Source organism: Hemicordylus capensis, chromosome 14, assembly GCF_027244095.1.
Source record: "Hemicordylus capensis ecotype Gifberg chromosome 14, rHemCap1.1.pri, whole genome shotgun sequence".
Lineage (NCBI taxonomy): Eukaryota > Metazoa > Chordata > Lepidosauria > Squamata > Cordylidae > Hemicordylus > Hemicordylus capensis.
The window spans coordinates 5,228,223-5,251,267 of record NC_069670.1 but is presented as its reverse complement, the minus strand read 5'-3'; the positions used below and the strand labels follow the sequence as shown (position 1 = coordinate 5,251,267).

Sequence of the window (23,045 nt, the reverse complement as noted above, 5' to 3'; positions counted from 1 at the left end):
ATAGGAACATAGGAAGCTGCCATATACTGAGTTAGACCATTGGTCCATCTAGCTCAGTATTGTCTTCACAGACTGGCAGCGGCTTCTCTGAGGTTGCAGGCAGGAATTTCTCTCAGCCCTATCTTGGAGAAGTCAGGGAGGGAACTTGAAACCTTATGCTCTTCCCAGAGTGGCTCCATCCCTTAAGGGGAAGATCTTACAGTGCTCACACTTCTAGTCTCCCTTTCATATGCAACCAGGGCAGACCCTGCTTAGCTAAGGGAACAAGTCATGCTTGCTACCACAAGACCAGCTCTCCTCTCCAGTCTCTAGTAATTTTATCATTAATTAGTTTACAGTAATTGTGGTCTATAGTAATTTTAATGTTGATGTAGCATGGTTTTAATGTTGACCGTGCCGTTTTATAATTACTTTTTGATGTCGCTCTACTGCCCTGTGCAGGGCTCGGACCATAATAAAATTTATTTGATTTGATTACTACAACAGCCTTCCAAACCTCTGTTACAAGAACACCTTCAACTTTCGTAGAGTGGTAAGGGCCTTCGGTGCGGGGCAGAGAAAACAGACGCTGCAATTTTTCTTTAAAGACAAGCAAGTAATTTTACTATGAGATTAGTTCACTTTAAATCAACAGTTGCTTTTAAAGTTGAGTACAAAAAAAAGAACCACCACCAAAAGAGCATAAGCAATAAATAGGATGCGTTCAAAATGAATCGAACTGGCCTGACTCTCACTCTGCCCTAATTTAGAGTCCTTTGCAATCACTTCTGCTTTTCAGCAACCCGACTTCTCCCTTGTTCAGCCTCAGGTCCTGTTCTTCTTCACAGCTCTGAGGTCCAGCCCAGACAGGGTGTTTTTGCTCTTCAGTGTTTTCAGCTCGGCAGAGAGTTACTACTCTCTGCCAGTGATTTCTTGGCTCTTTTTGGTCCAGTTCTGATCCTCTCTCAGACAGTGCAAGCAAGACTTCAGTTCTTCTCCTTGAACTCCAACTGGTTCTTCTACTGAACAAAGATTCTCCTCCAGCTCTCCAAAAGGGCTCTTCAACTGAACTCTCCTCTGCCGAAAGCAGCCTCCTATATACACACACAAATCTCCCTCCTATAGTTTTCAAAATACCCCATCAGCATGACTCAAATTCCCTCTATTTTTCAAATCATGACCAATAAAAGCAAACCTCCCTTCCCCTCCAAAATCAAACCAGGACATTTCATCACCCTCAAAAATGAAACGACAGAACAGGAGCTATGAACCTTTGACCCCCTTAATATAGTGAACAGCAAAGAAATTTATAGTACAAAAAGAAGAGGTTTAGGCCTCGTTTCTCCACAACTTGTGAAGGGGGATCGGGCGAGGATTCCCCTTTAAAAGAAAAGGGAATTCCCTAGAGCAGGGATTCTCAACGTTTGGTCCTCAGATGTTATTGGACTTCAACTCCCATAACCCCCAACCAAAGGCCACTGGGGCTGGGGATTATGGGAGTTGAAGTCCACTAACATCTGGGGACCCAACGTTGAGAATCCCTGCCCTAGAGTAAATGAGGGGGCAAGATGAAAGGTAGTGTTTTCCTTTGAAATTCAGGTGCCGGTGGTGCCAGGGATGGCAGCGGTGAGATTGGAGGTGGTGACGCAAATGTCCTATGAGCATGTGCAAAATTCACAAAAGTGGAGGGAGAAATCCCCGTTGCCACTTTGATGTCTCCACCACTGCTTCTGCAAGCCCAGCACCTGAATTTTAAAAGGTATAAGCTACCCTTTCTCTCTCCACCCCCCTTTACTATAGGGAATGCACTTTACTTACAACAGGGAATCCTCACCAGACCCCCCTTTACAAGTATACCGACCGTGTCATCCTGCGAATCATTTCGGTCCAGTTTTGTTGTTTTGAATGTCTGAGCTGTTCTTCTGAGAGTAGATTCTCTGGTAGGAAATAAGAGAATCAACTCTCATTTCATACCCGAGAATCAACTCTCAGTCCACCTCAGACATTCAAGCCCAGTGCCCCATGGGCTTGTCATTTTGGGGGTGATTGGCACCCTATGTACACTACAGCACAACCTGCTCTGGGCCACCCTGGTGCCCAAGTGAAGTTATGCAGCTGCTGAAATTCCCCATTATTCCCTATGGGGGAAAGCTTAAAGATGCACAAACTTCAGAAAATAATTAAAAATCACCCCTTTCACCAATTTATTTGAAATCTGGGTGGTAGCAGGCACCCATCAGGACACTACCACCTGACCCACGCTTCTGCTCCTGAAACTCCTTTTCTGCCCCGAATCTACCACAAAGACATGCTAACTTCATATTTTTTTAAAAAAAAAAAAACCACCCCTTTGCCCAGTTTCTTTGAAATCTGGGTGGTAGCTTCCTCACACCCATTGGGCACTACCACCCACCACAACCTGCTCTGGGCCATCCTGGTGCCCCCCCCCAAGGAAGTTATAACTAAGGCTGATGAACCCCCATTATTCCCTATGCAAAAAAAGCTTAAAGACATGTGAACTTCAAAAAAAGTGAACTTTAAATCACTCCTTTGCCCAATATCTTTGAAATTTGGGTGGTAGCTTCCATTCATTAGGCACTACCACCCAACCTACTTTCATCACAAATGGAGGACCAAATCTCCAAATTTTGGGGGGTCTGAATCTGGAGTGATTTGGTTTGTACCCAAATCTGGGCAATTGAGCACAGGTTTGATTTGTTCTGTCTACAAATCACCTGAATCAGCCAGATTCAGATACAAATCATTAAGTACCCAAATCGATTCACACATCCTAGCAGAGTTATAAAAGAATTTATTGACTGCTAAAATATATGCAGTTATGAAGGACATGTTTAATGAACTCAACTGCACCAGTATTACAAGGACAAACCCTTGCATCCTATGGAACATCTGGAAATGTCCCAGACACCTCAGTAGAAGGCAGAGCATTCTAGTGAGTGAAGGGAAAAGCCCTGTGATGGGTGGGGACTGTCAATTCATAGCAATAATTTGCTGGTTTAATCTGATTTAATTCTTTCCACGATAAGGATTTTTGGGATCCAATATCCTTTCAGCAATAGCAATAGCAATAGCAATAGCACTTACATTTATATACCGCTCTATAGCTGGAAGCCCCCCAACATTCTGGGTACTCATTTTACCGACCTCAGAAGGATGGAAGGCTGAGTCAACCTTGAGCCCCTGGTCAGGATCGAACTTGTAACCTTCTGGTTACAGGGAGGAAGTTTTACCACTGCACCACCAGGGTTTGATGATCCATATTGCAAATCCTCTACTTAAGAACCTTCTTGGCACTGCCATAACCCATGGATAATAAAAATTTAGGAGAAAAATGCAAAGTCAATAGGTTAGATTCTAATTTTGTTCACCAGCTGGATCTGAAAGTGTCCACTGCAATCAAAGAGGATGAGCCAGTTGGGGGGAGGTTACGTTTTAAACAAAAGTTAAATATTGAAAGCCAAGTTTTAAAATTACAGCTTCCAGTGTCAAATTACATTGGCAGTGCATTTAGCAACTTGAAATATTCTTCTTAAAAATTAGGATTGCAGAATCACCTGAGGGGGAAAGTTTGAATATGGTCGAGGTTGAGCGCCATAAAGTTGCTGAGCTAGTACTTTGGCCTCAAAAAGGCCAATGGCTGTAGGTCTATAATTTCCACCTCTAGTTCCAGAATCCATATTCCAGAGACCGACACAAATATATTCAGAAGCAAGAAGGCATATGCTGTGAAAAATTAATATTCATTAATCAGTGTGAATGAATTCTGCACATTTATTCATAACACAGACACAAGATGATGAATTCTCCTAGGGGGAAGCAAGACAAATCAGAAGCAGAAATCTCATAAGGGTTTATATTTCCCAAATGAAGAAGATCCTTGAGCCTATCTGCAGTTTCATTCATGTGTATGATTCCTAAAGGTGAAGTGTGCCGTCAAGTCAATTTCGACTCCTGGTGTCCACAGAGCCCTGTGGTTTTCTTTTACAGGAGGGGTTTACCATTGCCTCCTCCAACACAGTTTGAGATTATGCCTTTCAGCATCTTCCTATATCGCTGCTGCCCGACATAGTAGCAGTGGGGATTTGCACGGGCAACTTTCTGCTTCTTAGTCAAGCTTTCCCCCGCTACGCCACTTAAGGTGATGTATAATTCCTACCCGGTTTAAATCTATGCATGTACAGTAAGGTGTGCCTTCCTTCTTCCAGTGTGGTTTCTATGGTGTCAAAGCAACATTTGCACTCTGGCTGACACTCTTTCTACACTCAAAGCATTTATATGGTTTATATGGTTTCTCCCCAGTGTGGGTTCTATGGTGTTTTTTAAGAGCTCTAATTGTGCTGAAGCTCATTCCACACTCCAAGCATTTATGTGGTTTCTCTCCGGTGTGGGTTCTTTGGTGTATAATAAGATGCCCTATGTAGATGTAGCTCTTTCCACACTCCAAGCATTTATGTGGTTTATCCTCCGAGTCGGTTCTATGGTATTCATCAGGAATTTCACTCAGCCTGAAGCGCTTTCCACACTGCACGCATGTATGCGGTTTCTCCCCAACGTGGGTTCTTTGGTGTACAGTAAGTACTCCACGCTGGGTGAAGCTCTTTCCGCAATCCCAACATTGATATGGTTTTTCCCCAGTGTGGGTTCTATGGTGTACAGTAAGATCTGAACTCCGGCTGAAGCTCTTTCCACACACCAAGCATTTATATGGTTTCTCCCCAGTGTGGGTTCTAAGGTGCAAAGTAAGGCTGCCACTGAAGCTCTTTCCACACTCGAAGCATTTATTTGGTTTTTCCCCAGTGTGGATTCGATGATGTACAGTAAGAACTCCACGTGTGGTGAACCTCTTTCCACATTCCAAGCATTTATATGGTTTCTCCCCAGTGTGGGTTCTCTGGTGTTTATTGAGATCTCCACTTGTGCGGAAGCTCTTTCCACACTCCATGCATGTATATGGCCTCTCTCCAGTGTGGGTTCTCTGGTGAATAATAAGATGTCCTCTCTGAATGTAGCGCTTTCCACACTCCAAGCACTTATGTGGTTTCTCCCCAGTGTGGATTTTTTGGTGCAAAGCAAGATTTCCACTCGTGATGAAGCTCTTTCCACACTCCAAGCATTTATATGGTTTCTCCCCTGTGTGGATTCTGTGATGGAAAGTTAGTTTTCCACGTGTGCTGAAGCCCTTTCCACACTCCGAGCATTCATATGGTTTCTCCCCAGTGTGGGTTCTGTGATGTACAGTAAGAGCTCCACTCGTGCTGAAGCCCTTTCCACACTCTGAGCATTTGTGTGGTTTCTCTCCAGTGTGGATTCTCTGGTGTACAGTAAGGTGTCCACTCCTACTGAAGCTCTTTCCACAATCCAAACATTCATATAATTTCTCACCTGCTTCCATTTCCCACTGAGGTTTAAAGCTTCGTTCAGATGTGAAGCTTTTGCTACGCAGAGGACACAGACTCCTTTCTCTTACGTTCTTCACTATTTTTTGGACTCTTTGCTGACAAGCAGGTTATCAATCTTTCTTCTTAAATTGTGCTCCAGTTTTTAGTCTGTGCTCTCTTTCATCAGGCATCACCCATAATTTCTCTCCTGAACTCCCACTCACTCTTCCTCTCCAAACTCTCACCTGCAGCATGGAAGAGAAAAAATTGGTCAGAGCTGAGGACAGAAAAGGAGCGTTATGGAGATCATGTGAAACAAGAGATTGGCGGTTCTTTCTATATTTGACCACTATGTGATTATGCTAAAAGCTCAAATTAATGAAAAATATATTGCAAAGAGAACTGGCTTTATTATTTATTCGATTTATATACTGCCCTTCCAAAAAAGGGTGGCTTTCGAGTTTCACCTGTGTGTGTGTGTGTGTGTGTGTGTGTATCTATATATCTATCAACAGCTTAAAAGAAACAAGTAATCTGAAGAGGAACTTAAAAGTGGTTTGGCTGGAATATAATGTCAACCCATCCCCTCGTACATATGCTAGCCTCCTGAAGCTACACTATGAAGTAAATTAATAATAATAATAATAATAGTAGTAGTAGTAGTAGTAGTAGTAGTAATAATAATTCGATTTCTATACTGCCCTTCCAAAAATGGCTCAGGGTGGTTTACACAGACAAATAATAAATAAATAAGATGGAACCCTGTCCCCAAAGGGCTCACAAGCTAAAAAGAAACATAAGATAGACACCAGCAAGAGTCACTGGAGGTCCTGTGCTGGGGGTGGAGAGGGCCAGTTACTCTCCCCCTGCTCAATAAAGAGCATCACCACGTTAAAAGGTGCCTCTTTGCCAAGTTAGCAGGGGTTATATAAATCTGAGTTCCTCCTGGCTTGCTCCAGGCAAACATACTGGGAATCAGGGGGAAAAGTGGGCAAGCTTTTGGCCTATAGGATCAAACAAATACAGACAACAAAGCAATTACTTCTGCATTTGAAAGGTTTTATTCTGTACTATATAATCATATCCCCTCCTATGATGGGAAAGGGATCCAGCAGTCCCTGGATAAAATCCAGTTCCTGGATAAAAAGTTCCCAGAGAGTCAGCATAGCATAGTGGTCAGAGTGTTGGACCAGTACTGGGAAGACCCGAGTTCGAATCCCCATCCACGCATGAACCTCACTGGGTGACTTTTGGGCCAGTCATGTATATCTCAGCCTACTTCACAGGGTTGTTGTGAGGATAACCTAACCATGTACCCCGCTCTGAGCTCCTCAGAGGAAAAGCAGGATATAAATGGGGAAAAAAGCAAATAAATAAATCCAGACAGATGCTGAGCCTCACTGAATCACAAGCTGCATGCACTTCTTGCAGCACCAGTCTCCTTAGCTGAAATCCAAGTAGCAATTAAAAACATTAAATCGGGAAAGGCCCCAGATGGTTACGTGTCTGATTGGTACCAAAGATTCTCCAATAAAATAGCCCTGATGTTGATGGAGGAGGCTACAGAAGCCATGAATACACTTACGCTGCCACTGACAACGTATGACATAAACGTGTCTCTTATATCCAAGCCAAAGAGAGACCCGCATCAATGTGAAAACGACAGACCAATTTCACTAGTAAATGTTAACGTCAAAATTCCGGCCACAATTTTGGCAACCCGTGTCAATAACTGTGTACATACCTTTGTACACCCAGGACACGCTGACTTGATACCTAGGCGGCAGGGGGCAGACAATATATGTTTGGAGCACAATCTCATTAATATTGTGTCCCCGTGGAACGGACAGGCCCTCCTGCTCTCCCTCGATGGAGAGAAGACCTTTGACAAAGTACAAAGGGACTTTCTCCTGGCAATCCTGGAGAAATTCAAGTTCCAAATTAACTTCCTAAACTGGGCCTGTATTATTACAAAATGCCCACAGCGAGAATTAATACCAGTGGTCATAGGAACATAGGAAGCTGCCATATACTGAGTCAGAGCATTGGTCTGTCTAGCTCAGTATTGTCTTCCCAGACTGGCAGCGGCTTCTCCAAGGTTGCAGGCAGGAGTCTCTCTCAGCCCTATCTTGGAGATGCTGCCCGGGAGGGAACTTGGAACCTAGATGCTCTTCCCAGAGTGGCCCCATCATCCCCTAAGGGGAATATAATCCTGCAGTGCTCACACATCAAGTCTCCCATTCATATGCAACCAGGGAGGACCCTGCTTAGCTAAGGGGACAAGTCATGCTTGCTACCACCAGACCAGCTCTTGTCTCCAAATATAATGAAATAATAAGAATTCTTCCTTTATCTGTTTGGATTAGGAACATAGGAAGCTGCCATATACTGAGTCAGACCATTGGTCCATCTAGCTCAGGATTGTCTACCCAGACTGGCAGCAGCTTCTCCAACGTTGCAGGCAGGAGTCTCTCTCAGCCCTATCTTGGAGATTCTGCCAGGGAGGACCCGTTTCTCTAAAATGTGGGGTTAGACAGGGCTGCCCCCTATCCCCTTTGCTCTTTGATTGGCCCTGGAGCCCTTGGCCTGTGCAGAGAGGCAAGATGTGGTTATTAAGGGGATTGAGGCGGATGGACATATACTTAAAATTGGGCTATATGCAGGGGACACCCTTCTGTTCCTTACAAAACCACAAGAATCTGTTCCTAAACTTATGGAATTATTACTCCGGTTTGGGGACCTGTCTGGGTACAACATTATCAGGTGCAAGTCGGAGGCTACATCCAGAGGGAAATTACCTTTCTCTTGCAGGAAAATGCTCTGGCCCTTTACATAGAAAACAGACTCCTTGAAATACTTAGGAACCAGCTGAACCCGCACAGAGCATCTGTGTGCTCTTTGAGGCTAGCGTTTCCCCCCTCCCCACCTGCCTTCTGCCCTAGTCTCTCCTGCCCTCCCCAGGGGTGGGTGGGGGGGTGGAGGTGGGGGAGACTGGGAAAGATGTATGTAAAATGCATAATGTCATAATGTTGCTGGTGTCTGTCTTATGTTTCTTTTTAGATTGTGAGCCCTTTGGGGACAGGGATCCTTCTTATTTATTTGTTATTTCTCTGTATAAACGGCTCTGAGCCATTTTTGGAAGGGCGGTATAGAAACTGAATGAATGAATGAATGAATAAAACAAGCAAACAATAAATAAATAAATAAATAAATAAAACAAGCAAACAACAAAAAGCCAAGAAGCTGTGAGATTACAGAACTGTAGTAATGCTGGGCTGCCAAAGTTTGCTGTCTGGGAACCGTCCGGGAGCTTCCCCAGAAAGCAGGCTCTACTGTGAGGCTTTACTGCAAGTTCGAACTCGCCCAAACACACCGATGCAAAATGCAGATTTTTTTAAAAAACCCAGACATAAATCGGGCTAAGCTCTAAACCGCAATGAAAAACCCAAATCATGTAAGTTCCCACCAGCGTTCCCTCTAACAGGGATTCCCAGATGTTGTTGACTACAACTCCCATAATCCCCAGCCAGTGGCCACTGCAGCTGGGGATGCTGGGAGTTGTAGTCAACAACCTAGGAACATAGGAAGCTGCCATATACTGAGTCAGACCCTTGGTCTCTCTGGCTCTATTGTCTACTCAGACTGGCAGCGGCTTCTCCAAGGTTGCAGGCAGGAATCTCTCTCTCAGCCCTCTCTTGGAGATGCTGCCAGGGAGGGAACCGGGAACCTAGATGCTCTTCCCAGAGTGGCAGCTCCATCCCCTGAGGGGAAGATCTTGCAGTGCTCACACATCAAGTCTCCCATTCATATGCAACCCTGCTTAGCTAAGGGGACAAGTCATGCTTGCTACCCACCAGACCAACATCTGGGAATCCCTGTTAGAGGGAACTTGGTTCCCACCACTTCAGATCTTTGAAGGTGGTGGCCAATCCATCTCTCCTTTTCCATGAAGGTCTCCTAGACAGCAAGGCGCTTTCCAGGTGACACCCTACCAGTGTCACTACGGATCTGCTAAGTGTGCTTCCGCACTTCCCGTGACACCACAGTCCTTATGCCGACAGCAAGATGCTGTTCACAAATACATTTCCGAAGCCACCTTTCAGATTTTATCTTTGTGTTATAGTGTGACAACGTTGCATGTGCGTTGCAAAGCAGCTGTACCTCCCCGTTTGAGATTCTGGGGACTGTTTTCAGTAGGAACCTGCGAAGCAGAAGCATTTTTTTAACCCAGGCTTTTATATGATCGTCTCTGCTGCTGCTCTTTGTACTTTGTATTGTTTTTTTATACTTGTGTTTTAAATTTTTTAATCAGATTCATCTTATATTTTTAGTTTAATATTTTACCTGTGTCATTTTTATAATCTGGTTTTTAAAATGTTGCTGTTAACCGCCTTGGGATTGTTTTAAAGAAAGGCGGTATATAAATTGAACAATAAATAAAATAAAAGTAAAGTAAATAATTTTTTTATCCCTTGTAGCATGTCATCTGGAAACCACCCAAGCTGTGCTGGGGATTTATTGTGAGGCTTTGCTGCGAATTCAAATCCTCCTCCCCTCCACAAAAAAAATTGTATTCTTTTTTTATACTTGTGTTTTAAATTTTTAATCAGATTTATTTTATATTTTTAAGTTTAATATCTTAACTGTGTCATTTTTATAATCTCATTTTTAAAACGTTGCTGTCAACCACCTTGGGGTTGTTTTAATGAAAGGCAGTATATAAATTGAACAATAAATAAAATAAAAGTAAAGTAAATAATTTTTTTATCCGTTGTAGCATGTCATCTGGAAAGCGCCCGGGCCCTGCTGGGGATTTATTGTGAGGCTTTGCTGTGAGTTCGAATCCTCCTCCCCTAAAACAACAACAACCACCACCAAACAAAAACAAAAAAACGTGGATTTTCTTTAACCCTGGATATAAGTCAGGCCAAGCTCGAACAGGCAATGAAAAATCTGAATGGTGCATGATAATGTAAAATAATAAAATAATAATGAAGGGCTGTCCAGTAGCTTTGTTTCAAGGTCACCTGACCTGGAGGACAGCTGCCCTTTGGTCGGGAAGCAAAGTAAAAATTGCCACCTGGGAAGGCTGCAGGCTAGCCACATTCACTCCGGCGGGTGGGTGGGTGGGAAAAAGGAGCTATACAAAATAGCTGCTTGGGATCATACACCCCGCCCCCCGCCTCCCATCCCTTTATTAATTCTCTGCTGAGCAGGAGCGGAGCCAGCTAGCAAAAAGGAGAAAGTGGAGGCCTGGCAGCCAATCGGAGGGGAAAGCAAGGCAGGGGTGTTAACGGCAAAAGGCGGCTTTCTGCTCCTACATTGCAGGTCGCGGAGAGCCCTGGAGACCATCTAGGGTGGGATAAAATAAAAATAAAAATAAATAAATAAATAAAATTTACATCCCTTGTAGCATGTCATCTGGAAAGCGCCCAGGCCCTGCTGGGGATTTATTGTGAGGCTTTGCTGCGAGTTCGAATCCTCCCCCCCTCAAAAAAAAAATGGTACTGTTTTTTATACAGAGCTCTGTCCAGACCCCCCCCGCACCCCCCACTGCTGGCTGCATTCCTCGCAACCCTCCTGCGCGGACAGTTCCCACTGCAGAAGAGAGAGACGGCCGCGGGGCTGGGAGGGAGGGAGGCCCCCTCCCACCCACAGCCGCTTACCCAGAATGCTGCGCGGCGGCCTCTGGAGGCTCACCTGCCTCTTTCTCCCAAGCGCTGAGCAGCCACTGAGCCGGATCGGCCTCTGCGGAGGAGAAACACTCGCCGCCTTCCACGCAGCAGCAGCAGCAGCAGCTCCGGCCTCTTGCACCGTCACTCCGGATCCAAGCAGCCGCGGAGGATCAGGGGAAGGACTCCGGCTCTTTATTCGCAGAGACACGCTCATGCAAGCCGCCTGCTCCTTCTCTGACCCCTCCGCGCTCTTCGCTCCGCCCCCCCCACTTCCTCTTCCTCCTCCCAGCTCCACCTCCGCTTCTAATGCAACATAGTATCCACTCTCTCTCTCTCTCTCTCTCATTGGCTGAGCCTTCAAAGCCGCGCCCACTCCGGTGGGGACACACCCCCACAGAGCAAAGCCTGGCCTCCTCTGTGCGGGAAGATCTTCCACTTAGGGGGCTTTTGGGGATTGTTAGGAGGATTATAAGGGGGGCACAAGTGTGGGGGTGTGGGGGGGGGGCTGCAGGCTGGCGACCTCCCACAGCCCCGCAAGCAGACCAGGAAGGAGCAGGGACGGGGTGGGGGGGGAGAGAGACAGAGCCAGCGGGAAGGAAGAGGGAGACAGCAATCCATGGGGTGGGAGGGGGGGTGTTACATGCATTTTTCCCTTGTCGGGCAGCCCCTTTTCTGCCCCAGCATTGAAAGATCTCTGGCTGCTCCTGAGGACAGGGATTGAAGCTGGAGGAAGGGAAGAAATCCGTCTCCTTCCCTTCGCAGCGGCAGCTAATTCCCCGATGGAAGGGGTCGCAAGGGCTGTACGCCGCCCCCCCTCCTCCGCAATCCGGTTTCCAAGGGAAAGGGAGGTCCGGGAGGGAGGTCTCCTGCAGGTCCGACCTTGGCAGAGCCCGGGAAGTTGATGCTGGTGGGGTTGGGCATTGGACCGGACAATGGCACACATGTGCTCACACAGACACTCCGCTCCTGCTGGGCCTTGGGCATAGCGGCAGGGGGTGATGGGGCTTGTAGTCCAGCCACATCCGGGACTCGCGTCTGAGAAGCCCTGCCACGTGTTAATGGCCCCAGGACTGCTTTCTGCCCCAGAATCTGCGAATCAGCTTAAGTTCCATCGTTTTGTGGACAGATTCCCCCCACAACCCATACTTCCTGTATTGCTGGCACAGATGCAAATCTCTGTTCTGCACCCCCTTAGTGGGCTTGTAGTTCAGAAATAGAAAGGGATCTTTAGCCTTTCTGCATGCGGAAGATGCTCCAACTCCAAGAATTCTTGGAGTGCTTTTTTTCTGTCCGTTTTCCTACTCTATGATCTTTCTTTTCGCCGTCCTTCTCTCCTCACCCCACACCCCCGGATTTTTTTTTTAAATTATTTTTGGTGTTTTTTTTTAAGATGGGACCATCAAAACAGGGGATTTGTGCACAGGGAAGGATTCAGGCATGGGATTCTGCCAAGACAGACCCTTCATTTTGCAATGGAATGGCTATACTCAGCATTATCCATTTCTCCATCTTGTCTCTTCTTTTGTGATCAGAGCACCATGCGTGTGCAATCTGGAAGACTAAATGAAGGGCCATCCAGCTCAGCAGGGCTGAGGCACAACTCAAGTTTTCCCATTGGTACATAGGAATATAGGGAGCTGCCATATACTGAGTCAGACCCTTGGTCCATCTTGTTCAGTATTGTCTACACCAGGTATCCTCAACACTGGGTCCACAGATGTTATTGGACTTCAACTCCCATAATCCCCAATCAAAGGTCACTGGGGCTGGGAGTTGAAGTCCAATAACATCGGGGGACCCAATATTGGTAATCCCTGGTCTACCCAGACTGGCAGCGGCTTCTCCAAGGTTGCAGGCAGGAGTCTCTCTCAGCCCTATCTTGGAGATGCTTCCAGGGAGGGAACTTGGAGCCTAAATGCTCTTCCCAGAGCAGCCCCCCATCCCCTAAGGGGGATATCTTCCAGTGCTCACACATCAAGTGGTTTTGGACTACAACTCCCAACATCCCCAGCCACATTAGCTAATGGGGATGATGGTAGTTGCGGGCTGACCTCCGCAGGTCTGGGTGAAAGCCGGAAGAGGCCAGAATGACCCCTTAAAAATAAAAATGGACCCCCAAACCAGAGGGATGGTTTAGAGATAATGGAGAGCATTATGTTAGCCCTGAAATATTCCTAGTATTATACTTTTATTAGCCCCCTCACAACCAGAACTGTAGAACGTCTTGAGACAGCCCGGAATGGGATCCGAATAGTCAAGCTGCATCTCCCAAACAGTGGGCTGTGCTGCACACGCTGGAGAACAAGATGGCAGCATGGACATATTTCCAATATTACACTTTAATTAACCCCTTCAGTGTAAAAAAAAAAAAAAAAAGGAACAGAATGGCACTGAGGTCTGAAGCAGCCCTGAGAATGTCAAACTGGATCCCTGGAACTAGGGAAGTAGCTATAAATGAGCGGATGGGTTCGAAGACCCATAGCCCCCCCCCCAGCTCCTGAGGGCCCCCCCAGCTCCACCCCTCCCTATTTTCTTCATTATCTCCCTCACTTCGAGGGGGCCACCCGGGAAAGGGGAGAACGCAGGTCCTCTCTCTCCTAGTTAGGCTCCTGCCTGGAACCATGAGATGTCCTGCAGACACTGGGAAGAGAGGCTTTTCTGTGTTATTTCAGGCATTGAGCCATTCCAAACTCCACAGATCTGGGTGGGAGGTGGAAGAGACCAGACCAGCCCCTTAAAAACCCAGCTGGATCCCCAAATGAGATTACAATGGAGAGCGAGATTTCAGCAGTGGAATATTCCTAGTCTTAGACTTCTATTCTCCCCCTCACAAGCAGAACTGTGGAAGGCCGTGAGTCAGCCCAGAACGGTGTCAAGCCACATCCCGGAAACAGTGGCCTGTACTGCAGACCTTGGAGAACAAGATGGTAGCTCTGAGATATGGGACTCTGATTAACCCCCTTCACTGCCATCAAGGGGACAGAAGCTCCAAACAGACTCAATCAGCCTGGCATGGCCCTCGAGCTTCCAAACTGGATTCCAAAAGAGTAGGCTGTGCTGCAGGCATGGAGAGAACAAGATGGCAGGATGGACGTATTTCCAACATTACACTCTGATTGACTCTTTTAAGTGCCAAAAAAAGGACCAGAATGACACTATTACACTACAAAGTTTTACCAAAAGAAGAGGTCTAGGCCTCCTTTCTCCACAACTTCTAAAGGGGGAATCTGGCGAAGATTCACTTTTAAAAGCAAAGGGAAATCCCTAGAGTAAATGGTGGTGGTGGTGGGGAGATAAAAGGTAGTGTTTTCATTTGAAATTCAGGCACCAGTGGAGATTGGAGGAGGTGGTGATGCATATGGCCTATGAGCATGCGTGAAATGCACAAAAATGGGGGGGAAGCCCCCCCTTTTAGATGCCACCTCTGATGTCTTCACCACCACAGCCTCCACCACCCTGGCACATGAATTTTAAAGGTAAAAACTACACTTTCTCTTCCCCCAAATTAGGAATGCACTTTATTTGCAACAGGGAATCCTCGCCAGTCACCAGATCCCCCTTTACAAGTATATCCATTGTGCCATCCTACGAGCGGATACGATTCAGTTTGGTGACAGGGCCGGACCAGCCTCGCTTCGGTTGTGCCTGGACATAAGATAACACTGAATGCCCATGGAAAGGCAATAAAAAAAGAGTGATAAAAGAATTTCTTATTGACTGATAAAATATACAGTTATCAAGGATGGACTCAATGGACGCAAATGCACCAGAATTACAAGGACAAACGATTGCATCTTATGGAACATTCTGAAACATCCCAGACAGCACAGCAGAAGGCAGAGCATACCAGCAAGTGAAGGAAAAAGCCCTGCAATAGGTGGGGACCGTCAATTCCTAGTGATAATTTGTGAGTTTAAGATGATTTAATGCTTTCCAGGATAAGGAGCTTTGGGATCCAACTAATATCCTTTTGATGATCCATTTAACAAATCCTCTGCTTAAGAGCCTTCTTGGCAATATCATAACCCAAGGATAATAAAAACTGAAGCTAATCGTTTAGATCAGGGTTTCTCAACGCGTGGGTCCCCAGATGTTATTGGACTTCAGCTCCCATAATCCCCAGCCCCAGTGGCCTTTGGTTGGGAATTATGGGAGTTGAAGTCCAATTACATCTGGGGACCCACACGTTGAGAAACCCTGGTTTAGATTACAGTTTTGTACAATACATGGATCTAAAAGTGACCACTACGCTCAAAGTAGTCAAACCACTTGGGAGGAGGTTAAGTTTTCACCAAAACCTAAATATTGAAATCCAAATTTTGGTTTCCACCTTTAAAATTCTCGCTCTCTGTCTTAAACTTATGTTGGTCATGAATTTAGCAATTTGAACGATTGCTCTTAAAAATTAGGATTGCACAATCACATGAGAGGAAAAGGTTTAAAAAACATTTAAGTGGCCTTTACATTCTTTTCCACAGTCTGAGTTTCCCACAGAATCTACATTCCAGGGATTGATACATAAATGTATTCAGAGGCAACCAAAAGAAAGTATATGCTACGAAAATGTAAAATTTGATTAATCACTTTGAATGAATTCTGCACATTTATTCATAACACAGACACAAATCTATGAATTTCCTCAGAGGGATGAAAGACAAATCCAAAGCAGAAATCTCACAAGGGTTTATATTTCACAAAATGAGAGAGATTCTCGGGCTTTTCAGCAGTTTAATGTGTACGATTCCTACCCTGTTTGAATTTGCGCATGTGCAGTCTGGTGTGTCTTCCTCCTTCCAGTGTGGGTTTTATGGTGTAGAGTAAGAGCTTTCATGTTCCTGAAGCTCTTTCCGCACTCCAGACATTTATGTGGTTTCCCTCCAGTGTGGGTTCTACGGTGTGTCGTAAGATGTCCTCTCTGGCTGAAGTTCATTCCACACTCCAAGCATTTATATGGTTTCTCCCCAGTGTGGGTTCTATGGTGTTTTGTAAGACTTCCACTTGAGCTGAAGCTCTTTCGGCACTCCAAGCATTTATATGGTTTCTCCCCAGTGTGACTTCTAAGGTGTATAGTAAGGTCTCCACTCCTGCTGAAGTTCTTTCCACACTCCAAGCATTTATATGGTTTCTCCCCGGTGTGAGTTCTATAGTGTTTTTTAAGATCTCCATTCATGCTGAAGCTCTTTCCACAATCCAAGCATTTATGTGGTTTCTCTCCAGTGTGGGTTCTATGGTGTACAGAAAGTTTTGAACTCTGGCTGAAGTATTTGCCACACTCCAAGCATTTATATGGCTTCTCCCCCGTGTGTGTTCTGTGGTGTTTATCAAGGTTTCCCTTTGTACTGAAGGTCTTTCCACACTCCAAGCATTGATGTGGTTTCTCCCCAGTGTGGGTTCTGTGATGTAAAGTAAGAGCTCCACTCGTGCTGAAGCTCTTTCCGCACTCACAACACTGATGTGGTTTCTCCCCAGTGTGGGTTCTATGGTGTATAGTAAGATCTCCACTCTGGGTGAAGCTCTTTCCACACTGCAGGCATTTATGTGGTTTCTCCCCAGTATGAGTTCTATTGTGTATAATAAGACCTCTTTTCAGGCTGAAGCTCTTTCCACATTTGAAGCATTTATGTGGTTTCTCCCCAGTGTGAATTCTGTGGTGTAAAGTAAGATTTCCTTTCACGCTGAAGCTCTTCCCACACTCCAAGCATTTATGTGGCTTCTCCCCAGTGTGGGTTCTATGGTGCTTAGTAAGATTTCGACGCATGCTGAAGCTCTTTCCGCACTCCAAGCATTTATGTGGTTTCTCCCCAGTGTGGGTTCTATGGTGCTTAGTAAGATTTACACTTATCCTGAAGCTCTTTCCACACTCGAAGCATTTATGTGGTTTTTCCCCAGTGTGGGTTCTGTGATGTACAGTAAGAGCTCCACTCGTGCTGAAGCACTTTCCACACTCCAGGCATTGATGTGGTTTCTCCCCAGTGTGGGTTCTGTGATGTACAGTAAGAGCTCCACTCGTGCTGAAGCACTTTGCACAGTCCAAGCATTTATATGGTTTCTCCCCAGTGTGGGTTCTATGGTGTAAAATAAGGCCTCCACTCATGCTGAAGCGCTTTCCACACTCCAAACATTCATATGGTTTCTCCCCAGTGTGGGTTCTATGGTGGAAAATAAGGCTTCCACCCCTGCTGAAGCATTTTCCACATTTCAAACATTTATATAATTTCTCTCTTTCTTTCATTTCCCACTTGGTTCAGAAATGAGGCTTTTGTTACGCCAAGAGCACAGGCTCCTTTCTCTTACGTTCTCCACTATTGTTTGGACTCTTTGCTGACAGGCAGGTTATCTATTTCTCTTCTTAAATTGTGCTCCAGTTTTTAGTCTGTGCTCCCTTTCCCCTATCAAGCATCATCCATAATTTCTCTTCTGGGTTCCCACTCACTCTTCCTCTCCCAGCTTTCACCTGCAAGAAGGCAGAGAGGAAATTGGTCAGATCTGGGGATAGAAAAGGATCCTTAAGGAGACCATGCAGAATGCAAACAAAAGATTGGCCATTCTTTCCATATTTGACACTATAAGCTCAAATGAATGAAAGAATGAAAACTATATTGCAAAAAACCCCTCAAAAAACTGGCTTTAGAACCTCTTAGATGATGACCTGGGACTTTTATACACAGCAGGCTTTACCGCAAATTTACTGGGAAACTTTACTGCGATCCCGAAGTTATCTCCCCAAAACCGACACATTTGCTGCTGTGGAGCCTCGCACCTTCAGCTCTCCCTGCCCACAGAAGCTCTTCTGAAGGAGGGAATCATCTCCCTCCGTTTGCTGCTGCTGAGCCTGAGTGCAGCGCCTCTGCTGCTCCAGCTCTTCTGAAGGAGGAAATTGTCTCCCTCCGAGAGTCCTGTTCGCTGTTGCCTGTTCGCTGTTTCCGATCCTACATGGGATCAGCAGCAGCAAATGGAGGAAGCTGAATCCTTCCTTCAGAAAAGCTTCTGTGGGCCAGGAGAGCTGAAGGTGCGAGGCAACACAGCAGCCAATGGAGGGAGACGGAGGGAGACGATTCCCTCCTCCAGAAGAGCTGCTACGGGTGTTGGGAGTTGTAATTTTTACCCCCAGTTATAGCAGAGCACTAAAGAAGCTACCCACCTCCAGTTACAGAGCAGTTTTCAGGGTTTAGTTGTTGCAGCTATTTAGAGAAGAAACACGGAGATTCTTGTAGAAAGAATATAAGTATTTGTTGCTGAAGTACACTTTGTGGCGCAGTGGGGAAGTAACTTGCCTAGGGAGCAAGAGGTTGCAGGTTCAAATCCCCGCTGGTCTGCCTCCCAGACTATGGGAAAACATCTATATCAGGCAGCAGCGATATAGGAAGATACAGAGAGGCATCATCTCATACTGCGCGGAAGGAGACCATGGTAAACCCCTCCAGTAGTCTATCGAAGATAACCAGAAGGCTCTGTGGGTGCCGGGAGTTGACACTGACTCGACAGCACAATTTTACCAGCACATTGGAGAAATGACCTGACTAGCAAGCCAGAGGTTGCCGGTTCGAATCCCCACTATGGGAAACAGACTATGGTCTAGTCTATGGTCCTATAGTCTCCCAGACTAGGGGAAACACCTCTATTGGGCAGCAGCGATCTAGAAAGATGCTGAAAGGCATCATCTCATACTGCGCGGGAGGAGGCCATGGTCAACCCCTCCTGTGTTCTACCAAAGACAACCACAGGGCTCTGCGGTCACCAGGAGTCGACACCGACTCGATGGCACACTTTACCTTTACCAGGGGCATAGCTAGGGGAGAAGGGGCTCGTGGTTGCCCCTCTCCCAGCAGCCCCTTGGAGCGAGGGAAATAATGAAGAAAATAGGGAGGGGTGGAGCTTGTGGGGGCCCAGGTTCTTTGAACCCATCCATTCAATAACATCACAATTTGCTATTCATTAGGGAGGATAGATTTCTCAAACTGGGGGTGTCCATATAAATTTCATATAAATTCAATAAACATGACACAATGCACTTTATAATCTTGATCTTGGCATCTATGAGTTTACCCAGAGGTGCCTTCACGCGGATTAATTAGTGGGTACCACAGGCAGGACATTTTCAGAGGTGAAGGCACAACTGCAGAATTCCCTGGCTGGGGGCATACATTAGGGGCAGCCCCACATTGTCAGGGAAGTCATTTTATACTGCTTTGCTTTAAATGACTGACAGCTGACGTTCATTGATTTTACCTTGCTGCTTAATTGTTTATTGTGTTTCTTGATCTTTCAAATTTTGCAGTTCTCCTTTTTAGTGGGTCGTTGTCTTTTGGTTTTGCTTTTACCACTGTGAGCATTTCAATTTTAAAAGTGGTATAAACATAAATTAAATGATAAATACCCTTAGTTTGCACTTTAAAATTGATATGCAAGTACAAGATGTTATCCAGACTATTGTTGCCTTAGTACAACGAGAGAAGTTGTGTGCATTTAAGCCTGTGGAACTACACAAAGTTGTGGTGCCCTATGATGTTGTGCACAATCTGTTCTCCAAAACACATATCAGGTTGCACAACACATCGCACAATGTGTTATAAATATTGAATATTGAAGTATTATCATTTTCAGGAACTGTTTGAATATTGAAGTTGAATATTGAAGAATTAACTCTTCCAGGAAGTATTGCCTTGTTTTTATTGTACTTTGCAATAAAATAGAGTAGAATTGTAAAATACACTTCTTTTTCCTTCCATATTTATGGTGCTTAGTCATGAATAACTAGAATAACTAAGAGGAGAGCTGGTCTTGTGGAGGAGGAGAGCTGGTCTGGTGGTAGCAAGCCTGACTTGTCCCCTTAGCTAAGCAGGGTCCGCCCTGGTTGCATATGAATGGGAGACTTGATGTGTGAGCACTGCAAGATCTTCCCCTTAATATATGAAGCCGCTCTGGGAAGAACAGAAGGTTCCTAGTTCCCTCCCTGGCAGCATCTCCAAGTTAGGACAAGATTTATTTATTTTTAATAGGACAAGATTTTTTTTAATTGAACCAACAAACTACCGAAGCATACAGTATGTTGCCAAAGCACAATGATATACAAAGTGGTTGTTTGTACATGATACATCTTCAAAGATTTACACACAAGGATTTGGAAACCCACAAGGTTATGAAGTATATGCAGGTAGTACCGTAACTCGGGGGGTGGGGGATTTCAAGGCACATCAGGTAATGGGGGGGGGATTTACATCCAACGTCCATTTCCGCAATTTGTCCCATTGCTGTTTAGAAGAGATACTCTTGTCTTTTTGCACATAACCATACAAACTTTTCCAGAAGAGATGTACTGTCTCATCCGCGTGAACCTCTTGGTCGCGTCTTCCCTCCCTATTCCTATGCACGGGCATTGCATAAATGACATACAGGTTTACTAACCTGATTACGAGGAGGGGAACTGAGAGAGATTCCTGCCTGCAACTGTGCAGAAGCCACTGCCAGTCTGTGAAGACAATACTGAGCTAGATAGACCAAGGGTCTGACTCAGTATACAGCAACTTCCTATGTTCCTATGTAGTGTCAGTGTTGTTTAATAAGCTGCAGAAGAAGGGAGGTGGAGGTGGTGGGGAGAGGGGGAAAATATTTGTGTGTGTGTGTGTGTGTGTGTGAGACAGAGAGAGAGAGAGAGATGTGCACCCACTGCACACACCTTCCAGGCTAAACATACCCCACATCTTTCATTCACTCGAAAGGAGCCATACAAAATAGCTCCTTGTGATAATGCACCGTACCCCCTTCCCCCTTCCTTCAGTCTTTGCTTCCCTGAGCTGGAGCGAAGCCAAATAGCAAAAGGGAGAAAGTGGGGGCCCAGCAGCAAATCGGAGGAGAAAGCAAGGGGGGGGGTGTTAACTGCATATTAATCGCTAGGAACGCCTTCTGCTCCAGACTAGCAGGTAGCCGAGAGCACTGGCAACAATCTGGGGTGCAAAGGCCGAGCTCCCGCCAGCCCCCCCCCTTCCTCCCCCCTCTGCTGGCTGCACCCCTCACAACCCTCCTGCGGGGCCATTTCCCACTGCAGAGAGGGGGGCAGGGGCGTAGCTAGGGGAGATGGAGGGGGGGCTCATGTTCCGGCAGCGGGACTTGGAGGGAGGGAGACCCCCCTCTCCTCCACCTCCCCCCCCCCCAGGATGCTGCAGCTGCTTCTTGGGGCTCACCTGCCTCTTCATCCAAAGCGCCCAGCCACCAGCCTGATCCGCCTCTGCAGAGAAACACCCGCCACGTTTCCTGCAGCAGCAGCAGCGCTAGGCTCTGGCACCGCCGTCACTCCGGATCAAGGCAGCCACGCGGGAGAGGATCAGGGCCACTCCGGCTCTCTGTTCCCAGAAAGGCTCCTGCTGCCGCGAATGCAGCCGGCCTGCTCTCTCCCCCTCCCTCTGACCTCTCCGCACTCTTTTCTCCGCCCCACTTCCTCCTCCCCTCCCCTCCCCTCCCCTCCTCATGCAACATGCCGTCCTCTCCCTCATTGGCTGAGCCTTCCAGGCCGGCCCGCGCCTCCTCCGGGAACCCCCCCCCCCAGCAAAGCCTGGCCTCCGCTCTGGGGAGGGGGGAGAGATCTGCCATGGGGGGGGACATGTTAAGAGAAGGGGGGGCACAAATGAGGGGAGCTGCACGCTGGCGACGTCCCAGCCCTGCAAGCAGACAAGGAAGGAGCAGGGAGGGGGGGGGAGGGAAAGAGGTTGGGGGGGGGGGAGAGCGATCCATGGCGAGATGGGGAGGATGATGCATCGCGCAAAATGCAGATTTCCTGGGCGGGCAGCGCCTTTTCTGCCCAGGAAAGATCTCTGGCTGCTTCTGAGGACAGGGAGAGAAGCTGGAGGAAGGGGAGAAATCCGTCTCCTTCGCAGGGGCTGCGAATTCTCCCATGAAAGGGGTCGCAAGGGGGCTGCCCCCCCCGCCTCCTCGTCCACATGCCGGCCTCCAGGGAAAAGGGAGGTCCAGGAGGGAGGTCAGTGGGTCAGACCTTTGCAGAGGCTGCTGCTGGGAGTCGGGCATTTGCGTCGAGAGAAAGAGGAGGAACCTCCTGAGCTGGCCGGACGCTCACCCAGACACTGCACTCATGCTGGTCCTGGACGTTGCGGCAGCGGGTGATGGGGCTTGTAGTCCAGCAACATGGGGGACCCACGTCGGAGAAGCCCTGCCACGTGTTAAATGCACAAGAACTGCTTTCTGCCCGACAGCCCCCTTTCTAATTAGCTTGAGATCCATGGTTGTGAGTGTGGATAATCCCCCCACCCCCTTCTTGCAGTATTGCTCCTAATTTTCCTGAAATGAAACTATTGCCTATCTGGTCCTGAGAAGAAAACCTGTGTGTGCTGAAGGCAGTCACAGTTCGTGAAGAAACGTGTGTCGTCCACAAGCTTGCAATTGAATGCTCTGTGAGTTTCGCAAAGCTATTGAGAAACAGCTTTGGAAATTAAAGGTCCCATGCCCTTGTGAAAATCAGAAACAGGTTGAAATCATGCTCCCCCCCCCCACTTTATGTTTGTTTGTTTGTTTGTTTGTTTGCATAGGAGATCAGGAAATGCCTGGATTCCCTCTGTGATTCTCCGTGGTGCATTGGATGGAGGAAAGGCTTAGCATGCAATGGTTTCGGACTCACTTGATACATTTAGCATCTTTGCTAATTCAGAGCTGCATCTGACAGATTCCTGTATGTGCAAGTGAGGAACTGATGTCATGTAGCAAGCAGGAAAGGGAGTATTTTATGAGCCCGCGGGACCTGAGTTCCAGTCTGCTTTGTTTCCTTTGTGGGTTGTGTGGTAGGTAACACCCATCATTCCATACCACCCAACGGACTTTAGTGTCCCTAGGACCCACCCATGCTGGACAATGGGGTGATCTGAGTTCCCCATAGGCGAATCGTGAGACTGCCCTCTGGATTTTTGATTTGTCGAACTGGCTAGCCATGGCCGGCCAGCTTGACGATTCCAATTTTTGTGATTTGATTTAAGGTTGAATCAAATTG

At 46.7% G+C, this 23,045-nt stretch overlaps 1 protein-coding gene across 3 annotated transcripts; it reads right to left on the bottom strand.

Moving 5' to 3' along the window:
• Positions 1-574: 574 nt before the first annotated feature.
• Positions 575-21,449, bottom strand: LOC128337416 (zinc finger protein 33B-like). 3 transcript variants are annotated; one of them, XM_053278379.1, is made up of 3 exons: positions 21,235-21,449; positions 15,802-17,507; positions 5,392-5,623 (listed from the first exon to the last, which is right to left on the bottom strand). In XM_053278379.1, exons 2-3 carry the CDS (start codon positions 17,283-17,285, stop codon positions 5,620-5,622), a joined length of 1,488 nt encoding a protein of 495 aa, XP_053134354.1. In that variant the 5' UTR covers positions 17,286-17,507; positions 21,235-21,449; the 3' UTR covers positions 5,392-5,619. The 3 variants fall into 3 exon arrangements, with proteins under 3 accessions (XP_053134355.1, XP_053134357.1, XP_053134354.1); XM_053278380.1 differs by lacking the exons at positions 15,802-17,507; positions 21,235-21,449 and adding an exon at positions 11,045-11,314 and having other exon boundaries at positions 575-5,623; XM_053278382.1 differs by lacking the exons at positions 15,802-17,507; positions 21,235-21,449 and adding an exon at positions 11,079-11,314 and having other exon boundaries at positions 575-5,623.
• Positions 21,450-23,045: the final 1,596 nt, after the last annotated feature.